The sequence below is a fragment of the Idiotropiscis lumnitzeri genome, chromosome 15, assembly GCF_059441095.1.
Source record: "Idiotropiscis lumnitzeri isolate Australia: NSW breed Sydney's pygmy pipehorse chromosome 15, RoL_Ilum_1.0, whole genome shotgun sequence".
Taxonomy (NCBI): domain Eukaryota; kingdom Metazoa; phylum Chordata; class Actinopteri; order Syngnathiformes; family Syngnathidae; genus Idiotropiscis; species Idiotropiscis lumnitzeri.
Genome location: NC_142405.1, coordinates 11,725,919 through 11,739,613, shown reverse-complemented (window position 1 = coordinate 11,739,613; position 13,695 = coordinate 11,725,919). Strand labels below are relative to the sequence as shown.

The following is a 13,695-nucleotide window of genomic DNA, read 5'->3' as shown; positions in this document are numbered from 1 at the left end:
GTCTCTTGATTCATTCCACCACATCCCACATTATTGTTGCAGTGTTTGCTCAGCCATGGGCGCCAATGTCAAGTAATAATAATAATAATGCATCAGTTTATATACAGGTATAGCTCTTTTATTGGACACTCAAATGCTTCACAGTAAATGCATTCACGCGCTCAAGGTGGTGGAGAACTACATCTGCCATCGGGCAGGCTGACAGAAGTGTGGCTGCCAATATGCGCCTCCGACCAGCACCAAAACATTCATGCCCCATGTGCGACACTAGAGGCGAGGTGAGTGAAGTGTCTTCCTAAAAGACATGACGACATAAGACTCAGACATGGGAATCGAACGGCCAACCCTTAGTTTACTGGACGACCCGCTGTACCTCCTGAACCAGCAGCTGCTTAAAAACTCAATTAGACCGCTGCCACCATTTTTCTCAGACCTTCCAGCATTTCATTTTCAGTGAGTTCTCAGTGTTTCACCGCATTATGAACAGGAATGATGAATTTCAAACAGATTACCCCTTTGTTAAACTAAATTTGATCCGGCTTCCGTGATGTCAGAATTTAATAAAGCATGACATTTAACTATGGTTTTAGACCCCCGGTGGGAATAAGATGTCGAAATGGAATGATCAAGAGGTCCGGTACAGTTGCAACATATTGCCACACACAAACATGCGCAGACAATTTGTATGAAGCAAAGTTGTGCTAAAAGTACCATTGTGAGGATAAAAGTGCCACATGGTTTCGACAGATCACTGGGACCTCATTACAGAGGATCACAAGCCATATTATGGGGTGGCAAACGCAATCGCAGTTGATGTGCTGTAAAGGTCATGTAGCCTACCTAATCTTAATATAAGTGGTCCCCCACGCACCGTGACTCAAATGGACTTTTAAAATGGCCTTTAAAATATTGCAAAACAGATGTGTTCAGTGATTTGTCTGTTAAATACAGCACATGCACAGCTGCACACTAACTGATGAGAGTAAATATCTGGAAAGGGTAGTAATGAGTTGCAGTCACTTTTGGGACACAGAAAGGCAGCAGCCTGTTACAGGACATCTGACGGACTTTCTTCTTTATTTTTTTTTTTTAGTTTCTTCCTCCTTTGTTGCATTTATCCCCCTGATTTATTATGTATTTTACTGCATGTCATACTGTCGGAAGACGTTGTGATGGTTCACTTGGAACTAAGACCACTGCCTAACATGAAGCCAACCGACTACCTCTTGGCCAGGAATGTATCCTGGTGAGGTATGGAGAGGAACAAAAACCAGCAAAAGTGTGAGAGAGAGAGAACAGAATGAGATTGGAGATTTGAACTATACTCACCAATTGGATGAACTCACAGACATTAAAAAACTGCAGTTGTTTGTTTACATTCAACCATCCTCATTCGCAGCCAACACGGATGATGTGATCATGAGAATACAATTCCAGCTAAACCGCGGCTTCATATTGATCAGGAGACTTCAGTCATGTTCAACTAAATACCGTATTTTCCGCTACTTCTTCCCTAGATTTCAAACCATGCGGCGAATACAACGGTGCGGCTTTTCAGTGGATTTTTCTTTCACCACTAGGGGGCGCTCTATAGTTCAGAAAATACGCTCAATAAATCTCGATTTTTTTTTTTCTTTTGGGTCTGTTCTGTTTTAATTAGCAAAGTAGTTGCCGTGCTAAAAGGTACTGTTTTAACAATCCGTTTATGTACCTTTATGTGCATTCCCAGTACAAAATCGGTCTGTACATGCAATAAACAACTCATTTTTTTCAACATAGAAAACTTTTTTTTTTTTTTTTAGTTGCTGCGGCTCATTTGCAGGTGTGCAGGTGGGCCATTAATTAAATTGAATCGCTTTGTTTGACATGCTATCTGATCAGCCACAAGACGATGACGAAAAATGCAATTAAATAAGATACAATATTTCAAACAAAGTTCCATCAAAGATTGGATAACACCAGATCTGCCACTAGAGGAATGCCCACGACTGGACAACTATTGTGTGCATGTGTGTGACTGCGTACGTATTTGCATTTGACAATGCTTAGGGGTGTCTATTTGTGAAATGCGCAAATGTGTTTGCATGTGCGTGTGCGTGTGCATCACATACGCTGACAGTATGTTCCCAGGTCACCAAACAGCTGTCTTGGAGACAGAACGGCCGTAAGGGCTTTGCAATGCGCGCATGCACACTCCCACGCAGCGTTCCATGCACTTTTTCACCAAAGCAGTAATGACATGAATCAATTACTGAAGTTTATTTATTTCGATAAAGGGACAGACTGTAATGTTATAAAAATGTAAATATGCGATACAAGATGGTCGCCCGATGCTAATTTCCATCTTTAGACCCCTCAGGTACTTCCCTCAATCCAAAAGGAATAAATTCAATAAATCACAACAAGTCACAACAAATTGACATAATTAAGGTGCAATGTGAGATGACATCAGATTGGGCAGAGACGGCAATTTACACAGGATTTTGGAAGCAGCTTTGTTATGTACTAACCTTTTTTTCTGTAGCAAATAAAAGACATTTGGTTCCCTTCCCCGCCAAAAAATTACAAATCAAACATTTGCAAATGCTGAACTATGAATATGTGAAGACTCACTGTAAAAAGGTGGAACTACTTCCTCTTGTGGTATATGTGGTAACTCATCGAGTACGTCAGGATGGCGCGAGGCTTGGGTTCAAACACGCTCCCGCTGATTTCATATCAAGGCAGGTGGCATTAGGCCAGCTGTGAACAAGTAGAGGATGTCCTCCATATGCATGTGTTCATGACAAAAAAGATGATTCTTATTGTACGTATCGTACTGTATACTGGTTGGAAGCACGGAATGAGGTCTTTTAAGTCTCTGAAATACTCAAGTCACAGGTCAAACAAAAAGGGCAGAAACGTTCATATTTACGCAAGCCTAATGAACCAGAAAAAAACCATTCCAGCCTTTCTCAATATCCGGAATGGAAGTTTCACAGGAGAGCGACACCTTCCATGCACCTGAGGACGGCACAGATAAATGCGTGTCATTGCAGACAGCATCCCCAAGCAATATAGCATCACTCGTTGAGGGTACCTATAAGACAGACTTGGTACTTACAACACCAGAGGCTGTGCCACCAGAAAAAGAAATAGATGAAAGTCGTGACTTTTGACTGTGTACATAGAAGCAACTGCCAATATGGAATTTCTTGCAAGGTCCATATTAATCTGAACTGAATATTTCTCATAGATTGATGACTAATATAAAAGATATTATCGAAAAATGCTTTACAAATACAGTTGTGCTTTGATTTACAAGTTGATTTGTTTCTGTGACCACACCTACAACTCTGAGCACTCATCTCAAATCATCATAATAAAAATCATCCTAATTAATTAAATTAATCCAAACGGAAAATTGTTTTTAGCAGAAAGAAAAAATCACTATGGTATTTTACTATATTATATAAAGCATACGCTAATACCATAATCTGTAAAAAAAAAAAAAAAGAAAAAAAAAATCACTAAACATTGGTGTGTGCATGCTTGGCCATCAAGGCGCGGTAAAATACAAACCTTCAAGTTAGAAGACATTCCCAACTAAGTGAATCAGTAAACTACAGAAATGTTAGATGTTTTTCAGGTTAAATAATACATGGCTGAGTAATATTGTATTGTCAACGTACATGTGGTCCTGCAGCACTTGTGTTCAATTATCCGTTGCTCAAGGGGTATAAACAACCACGACTTGAGTTTAATTTAGTCCTGAAAAGGGATGTATGGTTGAAAATTTCAAAACCATCATTGTAAAAGCACAATTTACTTGAATTGGATGGATTTCAATAAACTGCCTGTGCCTATAATGTTGCGGCTTGTGGTGAGTGTCTGAGATGATGGTATGCAGAGCATCATGCAGATGGCAAAAGGAGCTAGGTGAAAGGCTTGTGTGAAGAAGAGATAAGCATGCAGACGCATACACTATGGAGATGGCTTTGAGCCAATCTTTTAAAGTCACACTTCAAAGAAAGTTGAAGCCCCAAAGAGAGATTCTTCTTTAATGGACACTGCTGGACTCGGCCTCATCAGTTGAGCACTGACTCCTGTCAGGTATGGAGGGAGTCGAGCTGCATTTCAAATCAGCACTGTGCCTGTTAGCAAGTGCTTGGTTTTGATTTTAATTAACGTTATTAGATGACATCTGCAGTAGTAAAGTTGTGAAATAAATACAGGCTGTTAAAAATAAAAGTCAAACAACAACTTTTATGAGGAGAAGCTGGAGCAGACATGACAGTCGGATCTATGACTCGCTAAGCAAAAAAGACGCTTTCTCCTTGAGACCACTTTTGGCCTGTCTAAAGGAAATCAAAATCTGGATGTCACTTAATTTCCTGAATTTCAATGAAAAGAAGGCAGAAGTTATGGTGGCCGTTTTACTTTCAAGCCTGTTGACTTTGACCCTCTTGCATCTTATCTAAAGCCAATAGTCTCAAACTTGGGTTTTAAATTGGACAGTGATTATAAATTCGATCAGCAAATCAGGACTGTGTTTTGATACGACTTCTTTCATCTTAGTCAGCTGGCTAAAAGGAAGCCTTTTCTTTCTGAGCAGCACTTAGAAACAGTAATCCATGCCTTTGTTACATCTCGGCTAGATTACTGTAATGCACGTTACTTTGGAGTCAGCCAGTCCTCCCTCTAGCGCCCCCAAGTGGTCCAAAATGCTGCTGCTTGTCTTTTAACTGGAGCTTGGAAGGCGGATCACATATCCCCAATCTTGGTTTCTCTTCCCTGACTCCCAGTGCACTTTAGAGTTCGCTTGAAGAAACTTCTGTTCGTCTTCAAATCTTTAAATGGCCTCGTCCCAGTGCACCTCTCCAAGCTCCTCCTCCACCTCTCCGCGCCTGTTCGCTGCCTCAGGTCTGTGGACCAAATGCTGCTGGAGGTACCGAAGACTAGGCGGAGCCTCAGTGGGAATCGCGCCTTTTCTCTTGCTGGTCCTTCCCTAAGGAATGAGCTTCCTTTCAATGTTAGGCAAGACCCCTCTCTGTCCATATTTAAAACCCGTTTGAAGACACATTTTTGTTCTTTCAGTTTCGACTCAACATGAGACTGTCGCTGCTCTACTGTTCTTCAGGTATCTATTGCAGATGTGTTTATGTGTTTCAATTTGTGTTCTAATTTCACCATGTGGAAAGTGCTTTGTTACAGCGCCACCTGTTGTGAAATTCGCTTTATAAATAAAGTTGTATTGGATTTTATTGTATTGACGTAATGAACAAGACAGTGTTGCCACATTTACAGATTAATTGCTTTGAAAAGTATTTTCTCTACAATACTGATTACTTGATTTTAAAAGTAACTAGTAGATTACAAATTACTTAAGAAAGATAATCCCCCATTGCCACAAAAGCAAAACAGCCTTGAGTTTCTCACCTGTCACACTCTACATTAACCCAGCTTTGGAATGAGACCGATCAAGAAAAATATCTATTGGCATAAAAATGTAATCAATTAAGTTGAAAATGTCTAACATGAGCATTTTCAAAGCCAAGATGATGCCCTCTTTGGATGATTTCAATAAATTTGATGGCCATCCATAGCCCCCCCAAAAAAACAAAATGGCGTTGATTGTTGAACATCCACAAAAGTACGAGGAGATCATCCAAACAAAAACTGGTGCTGAGATTTTAACCCCCATCTTCATACATTAAGGCTGATATTCTAACCCTGATAATGTGCTGCCCAATGCTAAATTGCTAAATTTGAAATATTGTGCTTCCTCATCATGTTAATTTCCCCAGGTGATTTAATATCGCCATCTAGCGTTCAATAACTTACCTGCAGGAGAAAAAAATAAACAATTTCACAAATATAACTTGTGAATTGTATTTCAAATATTTTGAAGATTTTGTTTCTTTCCAATTCTTCCCATAAAGTTTCTTAATCCTATAATCTTTGTCTGCCACATTCTAACTTCTCATTGTCATGATTTCTTTAACGTAAACAGCGTCATGATGAGAAGTGATTTTATTCTTAACTAGATTTAATTTTTACATTGATTGAAAAGTCTCTTTTGCACTCCATTAAAATACCAATTTTTTTAGTTGTTTCTGTTCAAGTAACGGTAATCGCTAATTAGCTGCGATTGTGTGATATCATCATTTGTCAGGTGACAGGTTTTTTATTTTGCCACTGCATTGAGCTGTTGCTGTAATATTTAACATCGGCATTTCACATCATTATCAGTGGAATTGCGTGTTGCTGCACATTCTACAATGAATAATGATGTGTTTGGCACACACACAAGCTAAAGTAAATCTCTCAATAAATTCAGATGGAAAAAAAAAGCGGACGAAGTATTTCATTTAAATGAAAAAGCTCATATTTTTTTCTTTAATTGACAGGGAACATCCTCCAGGACAATGAGGCCGTCACACAATAATCATCAAAGATACAACGTGGAGAGTGCCTCCCCTTTCCCTTCCCCTCTCGCTCGCTCAGGGGCAGAAATAACTTTATTGCAGATTTTCTCGAGACACCAACTCCCCTCATTATAAGGCCTGGGGGTTTTGGGGGTGCCTGGGTCAGCCACTCAAAAAGTTCAACCGGGGAGAGGAGAGACAAGCAAGACGTCTGGTTTGTCCCATTCCGATTTGCAGAATTTCAGAGCGTCTCAAACATTGTTGCATTGAGGATCGTCAACTTCACTTTGTCAAGCCAGAATAATGTACCGGAACGTATTACAGAGCATAAGGGCTGAGGCTATTCCTACGTCAAATATATATTGTATCAAGTCATCAGTTTGCAAAGTTCTAATATGTTGAGAGTATCATGAGGAAAATGCTAAAGTGAAAAAAAAGGTTCACTTTAACAATTAAAGAATGTTGGTTCGGAACAACAAGTTAGCACGTCTGCTATAAAACTGTATAATGACGAGGAGGTGTCCTCATACAGCAACCACCCAGTATTGCATTAGACAATAAAGAACGGGGTCTTTTTTTTTTTTTTTTTTTTTAATTAGTACTATATCAGATACCAATTAATTAGATCCCGGTGCTTAGGTAGTCAGTCTACAAATGGGAACAGTTGAAAATGCAAATATTAAAAGCTCGAAAACATCCAGGTAATTCTTTCCCAAAGGTTATTCTTTTCTAAATTAGAACATGCAATAGTCCTAAACTGCTTCCTCAAAAACAGGAGTTAAATACCGAGATCCAAAGATCTGTAAATTGTAAAAAAGTAAAATAATAATATAAAAAAAATGATGCAGTCACTCTACCAAACTAAGAAGTTGCTTATCGTCGCTGTCCTGTGAAAAATGTCCAATTTTGTAATTTTTTTCCCACATTATTGGGACGTCTGTAACGCGAAAATCCCATTAATGTAAAAAAATAAAAATAAAAAAATGGACATACGTGTTTTTCCACAGGACAGCGACATTATGCAAAATGTAGATAAGACTGGACTGCATTAGGTCCAACAAAAGACTTCCGACCTCGCCAGAGCCACAACCTGTGCAAGAAGACATGAAACAAAACAGAACGTTTGGCAGGAAGTGTTTGAGCAACAAGTCAGACTCCATCATTTAGCAACAACATCTTCTTGATATCATATTCCAATCGTCCATGAGCCATTTTTTTTTTCCTTATGCTTACATACAAACTCAACAAATGAAGGTTACTTCGAGAACAAATAAGCCATGGTCACGAAGACTGACCTTTGAGACTAACAAATATGACTTATTCTGATTTGAACCCACATCATCATTTACGTTAAGAACATGACAGGAAGAGTGGAAGGTATATGACGATTGAAGAATAATCCACCACACTTAAAAACCTTCCCAATTGAATTTCAAATTTTAAGGCATTATTTGAAATTGTTCTTGTTTTCTAAATGAACAATGCATGGGTCCAAATGACAAAATCCAGACATACTGTATGATGGTCGTATTTATCATAATTAACGCAATTATCAATATATATCTAACAATTAATTATTTGTAAAAGCTTGTCTTCAGCTGTGTTCATTGTTGTTTTCTTACTCAAATTAACTTTATAAATATTCTATTCTTAAGTGACTATGGACAAAATGAAATATTATACAGTATATACATATTGTGCTTTGCCATGTGCTGTATGGCTTCGGATTGGGTTTGTCTTACGTTGTCATCCACACTTTTTAACTGCCAGTTTAGTTTTTTTTTTTTTTGGCCATTACATCCAAAATGTTAACTACGAAGACTGTGATGTTCAAGTAGCATGATTTCGTAGCAACCCCAGCATCGTTGCGGCTGTGTGAGTCCTGCTCTAACATTCTCCACAAACTTTGAAAATGTTGTATTTTGCCACATAAAAAAAAAGGTTAACACCTCAAAGCCAATTTAAGTTCCATCAATAAATAAAAACATTTTCAAGTAAAACAATATGTGATTCTGACTAATTCAAGTTCCATTCCTCCTCATTCCCATCAAATAATTTTTTACGCTGAGCCAAAGGATACATTTCTCAGTCGCTCTTTCTGCTTACAATAAAACAATTGGTAGTCAAGCCTGAGCGTTCGGAGAAACATACAGTATGTTGCGCAGCTGCCAGCCGCTCTCTGCATGCACAAGGCCCGAATTATCATAATAAATCTGACGGTATGTAAAAACATAAAAGCGTGGTTGATCAATGTTGCGTGGATTACCATATTTTCCATATATATATGTATATATAGTAATGTTATTGCACTCTGGCTACAGATTTCTAGTAAGTTTGTTTGGTTGTCTTTAGATGTACAGAAACACTTCATGGGATTCAGCAGGAAGGCTCAGTGATGCAATCGACGACTTGAAACTTGCTATTGGCCAGCCAAGGGTGAAGGACAAACTTTTAGTTCATTGGATTATTATTATTTTTTTTTAAATAATGTTTCTTTAATTTGGTTGTGGAGTGTAAATTCTCACCTAACGTGTAAAATTTAAGGCAAATTACTTATTACTAGATGACATCATGCAGAGGATCGGGGAAAATCCTTGCCTAATAGGTCCTTGAAACATCTTGCAAGATTTTGCATATCGTCGCTGTTTTTTCCTTTTTTTCAGCATTTTTTTATATTTACATGAATGGAGTTTCTGTTTTACAGACTTGCCATTAACATGAAAATAAAAAGAAAATGCAAATTTGGATAAACTTGTTTTTCACAAGACAGCGGCGATTTCTGACATGACTTCAGCTCAGTGAGCATATAAAGCAGGGGTCCTCGATCCTGTTCGTCGTGGGCCGTGCACCACACCTGATTCAAATGATCAGATAATTAGCAAGGTCTGCAAGCAAGATAACCATCCTGATCATTTGAGTGAAGCGTGTTGCAGCAGGAACAGGATGGAAGACCCCTGATGTAAAGGTGTATTTCGTTTTTTTCTTTGGTGTTTTGTTTTTTTTGTGGTTATATGACACCGCAGTTAGTGACGTTGCCTTCGAGTCTCATTAAAAAAAAATTTTTTTTGGATGGAAGCTATTTTTTGCCATTACTGGTAAATTTGGCAGAAAACATGTAAATTCTCAATGAACAAGACGAGAGCTCAGGCAACATTCCGGATCTGTAGAGATAATAAAACTCCAACAGGTTCATCCAAACCTCTTTTTTTTATTCTAACGCACAATTTAAATAGAAGATGGTTTCACCCAAAGTGTGTAGAATTTCAAATCCGTTTGACTTATATCACTGAGCCCACTCCCGAAGGCTGTAATGAAGACACCAAATACATACGAGTTTGAGACAAAACTACAGAAACAGATCACACACATGATTCTGTTATTCTCCAAAATAGAATAATAAAATCCACTCCTCGACGTCATCCTGTTGAGGACAATTTGCCTCCTTCATTCCTCTCCCTCTCTGGGTTTTGAAAGGAAACATACATTCACAAGAGGATAACCGAAGAAAAATAAGCAACTTGAAATTCAAACTTGTGTGCAAAAACACTTTAGATCTCTATAAAAATATGTGCATATGGATAGAGCTATTTTAATCTCACCAAATAAAGTATTTTCTTTATTTACACTGCACAGATACACAGATAAACGAACACTACAGCTCGGTCCTGCTCCCCCTCTCTGTCAAGAAAGAAGTCCAAGAAAAACACGGTGACACAACAACATTTGACGTACGAAAACATACAAAGACTCATCCGAACAACACACACGCACACACACACATCTGCTCGGATCAATGTGATCAAGGAGCAGAGGAGGGGCAAGCAGAACTTCTGTAGAAAACCTGAAGTTGCATATCCCACAATCCCGCCCCACGCTTGCACTTCAAAAACCACTTCCTGTAAAGGTCAGAGGTTGTCAGCCAGACGCTGCTTCCTGATTGGCTCACGTGGGTGTAGACAGTGCGTCAGAAAAAAACAAAACAAAAAAACTTTGGCTACAGAGTTAGGTGGCTTTAGTCCTTAATTGTTCGGTGCCGCCGAAGTGGAGCTGGATAAGATGCATTGTCTGTGATTCTTGACTGGGTCGGTGCCGGTGTCGGTCTGTTTGCCCGTTTAGGGTCAGTGATCTTCCAAATTCATAAAAACAAAAGAATCCATCTCTCAAAAAACTCTATCCAATACTCCTGAGGTCAACTTGTTCTCCAGCTCGGGAGTTTTTGGACCAGCGAATTAGCTTCCTCTTCCCGATGTTCATTGGGCGGTCCTCCGGTTCTTTGTGGTGAATCCTGCACCGGTTCCCAGTTTGTTGTCAAAAGGTGAAGCGCACGGTGCCGGATCTGCATCCGACAAGCATCTGGACTGCGGTTGGTCGAACGTGAATTGGGGTAAGGGGATGCAGTCCCTTGGGAGAGCGCTGTGCCTCGCCGCGGGCGAGATGGGGCGTGTCTGTGCGAAAGGCCTCGGGACGAGAGGTGCGTGAGGCTGGATGAAAATGTTGGGGCTGATCGGGATGGGAGGGTGCGGCGGGGTCGGCGGGGGTGGTGGAGTGTATGCAGGTGTGGGTGTCAAGATCGGCGAGGGTGTGAGCGTGCGTGTCGGCGAGTGTGTTTGCGGTGGAACGTGGACGGGCGTGAGCGGCCGGTGCATTGGCGAGTGCGCTTGCGTGTCCACAAAGACGTCTGGTTTGTTTGACTGCGCGTGTGCAGTCAAATCATAAGACGGCGTCCTTCGTCTTAGCATCATGCTGCAGTCGGCCAGTTTTGGAGGTGAGGGCGGGTGCTCCCTCTCTGAAGGCGGGTGGATGGATATGCAGGGGGGGCTCGTCTTCTTCTTCCTGTGTCCGCCGCCCACTGACTGCACCCTCATTGGAAAATTGCCCTTCCCTTTGTGGAGCTCCGCCTTCAAATGTTGGTCATCACTGGCGTTGCCATCTTGTGGGAGGCACACCTCAATGGAGTGGCGGCGATGGTCATCAAGGTAACCGGCAGACAATAACGACGTCTTGTGCGGGAACCCCTGGGGATCGACGCTGAAGCCTTTCCTAAAGTCCCGGTCCTTCGATTCTGCTCCAAGCAGACTCCTGGAGGACGTCCGCGGCAACGAAGAGGGAGGAGGCGACGAGGTCGAGTCAGTGTACGGAGACAGGGAGTGGCTTCGACCTGCTTTCACTCTGCTCTCCTGTCCGCCTACCAGTTCAGTAATCTGCCTGTGGCGGGCCAAGCTGGTGATGTGACACACCTCCTCGTCAGCCGGGTCAAAGAGGGAGGCGGCAGAGGGCGGTCTGGGGCGGTGGAGGCTGGCGCTGCGCAACGGGAAACGTGGAGAGTGAGGCGGAGGGAGAAGAAGCGAGGGGGAGGACGGTGGAGGAGGGAGAGGAGATGGAGACAGGGAAGGGAGTGGAAATGGAGAAGGGGAGCAAGGTGGGAGAGAAAGAGCTGAGGGGGAGGAGGGAGGGGGAGGAGGCAAGGGAGACGGGGCGGGGTTAGGAGGAGAATGATGAGATGAAGGGGACGGCAGAGGAAGATGGACAGAGTTTGGCCTCTCTTGTTGCTCGCAAGTTTGGACTTCCACAGAATCCACTTTAACCGCCCCCTGCAAAATGAAATCCAGGTGAATTTACTTTCAATGATAACACAAGATACAGTTGCCTCTAAAATTGTGTATGACATAATTCTTTCACTTATTAATTCATTCATTATGCGCCGTCTGTAACGTCAGCACCAGCAGCTTTGTAAAACCAAAAAAGCAAAATTTCACAATTGTATGACTGCTTGGCTCACCTGTCTGCGCAGGGCTCGAGGCGAAGGGTGAGGCATGGGCGGGGCGATGCGCGGCAGGTTGACGGAAGGTAGCAGCCGCGGGTGAATGGGGGAAACATCAGGAACCTGCAGCAGGGTGCGACTCTCACACGGCTGCGAACGGACGGACGTCAGCGAGCCTGAAGTTGCAGACGAAGCAGGTTTGGTAAAGTTAAGTATTTGCCGTGTGGAATCAAAACACACTCTAGGAACACCTGCACATTTGTTTTGCTTCGATAGGTGATGGCTTTTTTGTGGAAGTATATTGATGTGGTCGCCTGTGAAGGAATTTTCTTGACTGCACTGCATACACCACTCTATGTGGATGTTAAACTTTTTTTTCAGGTTTCAGACTGTATGTGTTGCTATGTAAATTTTGTCCTCCCAAGGCCATGCTGTCGGCATATTTCCGTCCTCTGATTGGTTGATTAGAGCAAGCCAAGTCTGCCTGGCAAAACACGCCTAGAGCAAACTGCACGTATTAACACATTTCAAGAGCCGAACAGCATCAACGTAAATAACATCTTCCTATTGAAAATGGTCACGCAAAAGTGATACAAATTGTGTTTTGCCCTTCAATATTTGTATACATTTTCAGTCATTCAAGTGAAGGTAATCCGCAAAAGTTGAATCCATGCAACTGGACTCTTCCTGTTTGTTGATTTTTTTTTTTTTTTTTTTTTGCAGAAAAAGTTAAAAAAAAAAGACTTGGGCAATTATGTTAATAATTCAAGAATCAGCATCTCCAGTGAGTATGATTTTTTTTATTATATAAATGTAAATGCCATATATTTTTGGATGTACAATGTATGTCATATTCTGTTATATTTTATTGTGTTTTTGTATCGTATTAATGGTTTCTATAATTGTGAGTCCCCGCTGAAGTCCCAGGTACCAAATGGTGGTCCAGCCATGATTTTCTCACCTGAATGTTGGTCCTGAGCACTAACATCCACCTCCTCTAGAGGGTAAGGAGCGCTAGCAGGTCTCACAGGTCGGAACATGTAGCTGTCGTTGGGCAGAGAGTGCATCCTGGATACTGACATCTTCTCAGATACTTGTTTTGCATCCTCATCGCACTTCACCTCTTCGTCCTGTAGGGGGAGACAGAGACCACTCACTGAATAGACGACTGGGGAATGGCAACCTTCTTCTCATAAATACAGTGGAGCCACTTTCATCGTACTTGAGTCCCGATCCACTTTATCTAACCCATTCCTGTTTTGTACACTTTTTCCCCCGCAATTTTTGACTAGTTAACATAAATTAACTACATTTGAAAGTCACGATTTGTCAATTCCTTGACAGAGTTTGAGGAGGTGGCTCCTACCTGGCCAGGCGATTGTGGACATGGCCCAACAAAGGTCCCTGCTCCTGAGCTGTTGCTGGAAGTCGTGCTCAATCTGCGCTGCTGCTCCATAGCCATTTCCATGGCAATTTCTGCATCCATTTCTGCATCCTCTTTCGCCTCCTATAAAAAAAAATGAACAT

The 13,695-nt window shown here is 41.4% G+C and overlaps 1 protein-coding gene across 1 annotated transcript in view; it reads right to left on the bottom strand.

Annotated features, from left to right (window-relative positions):
• Positions 1–6,344: 6,344 nt before the first annotated feature.
• Positions 6,345–13,695, bottom strand: part of cacna1ha (calcium voltage-gated channel subunit alpha1 Ha) — a 77,323-nt gene continuing 69,972 nt past the window's right edge. Inside the window, exons 35-38 of the mRNA XM_088316323.1 lie at positions 13,535–13,675; positions 13,130–13,298; positions 12,187–12,344; positions 6,345–11,998 (exon numbers count right to left, since the gene is read on the bottom strand). Coding sequence (XP_088172449.1) covers positions 10,658–11,998; positions 12,187–12,344; positions 13,130–13,298; positions 13,535–13,675 — 1,809 coding nt within the window. The 3' untranslated portion in view covers positions 6,345–10,657. The remainder of the gene's footprint in view (positions 11,999–12,186; positions 12,345–13,129; positions 13,299–13,534; positions 13,676–13,695) is intronic.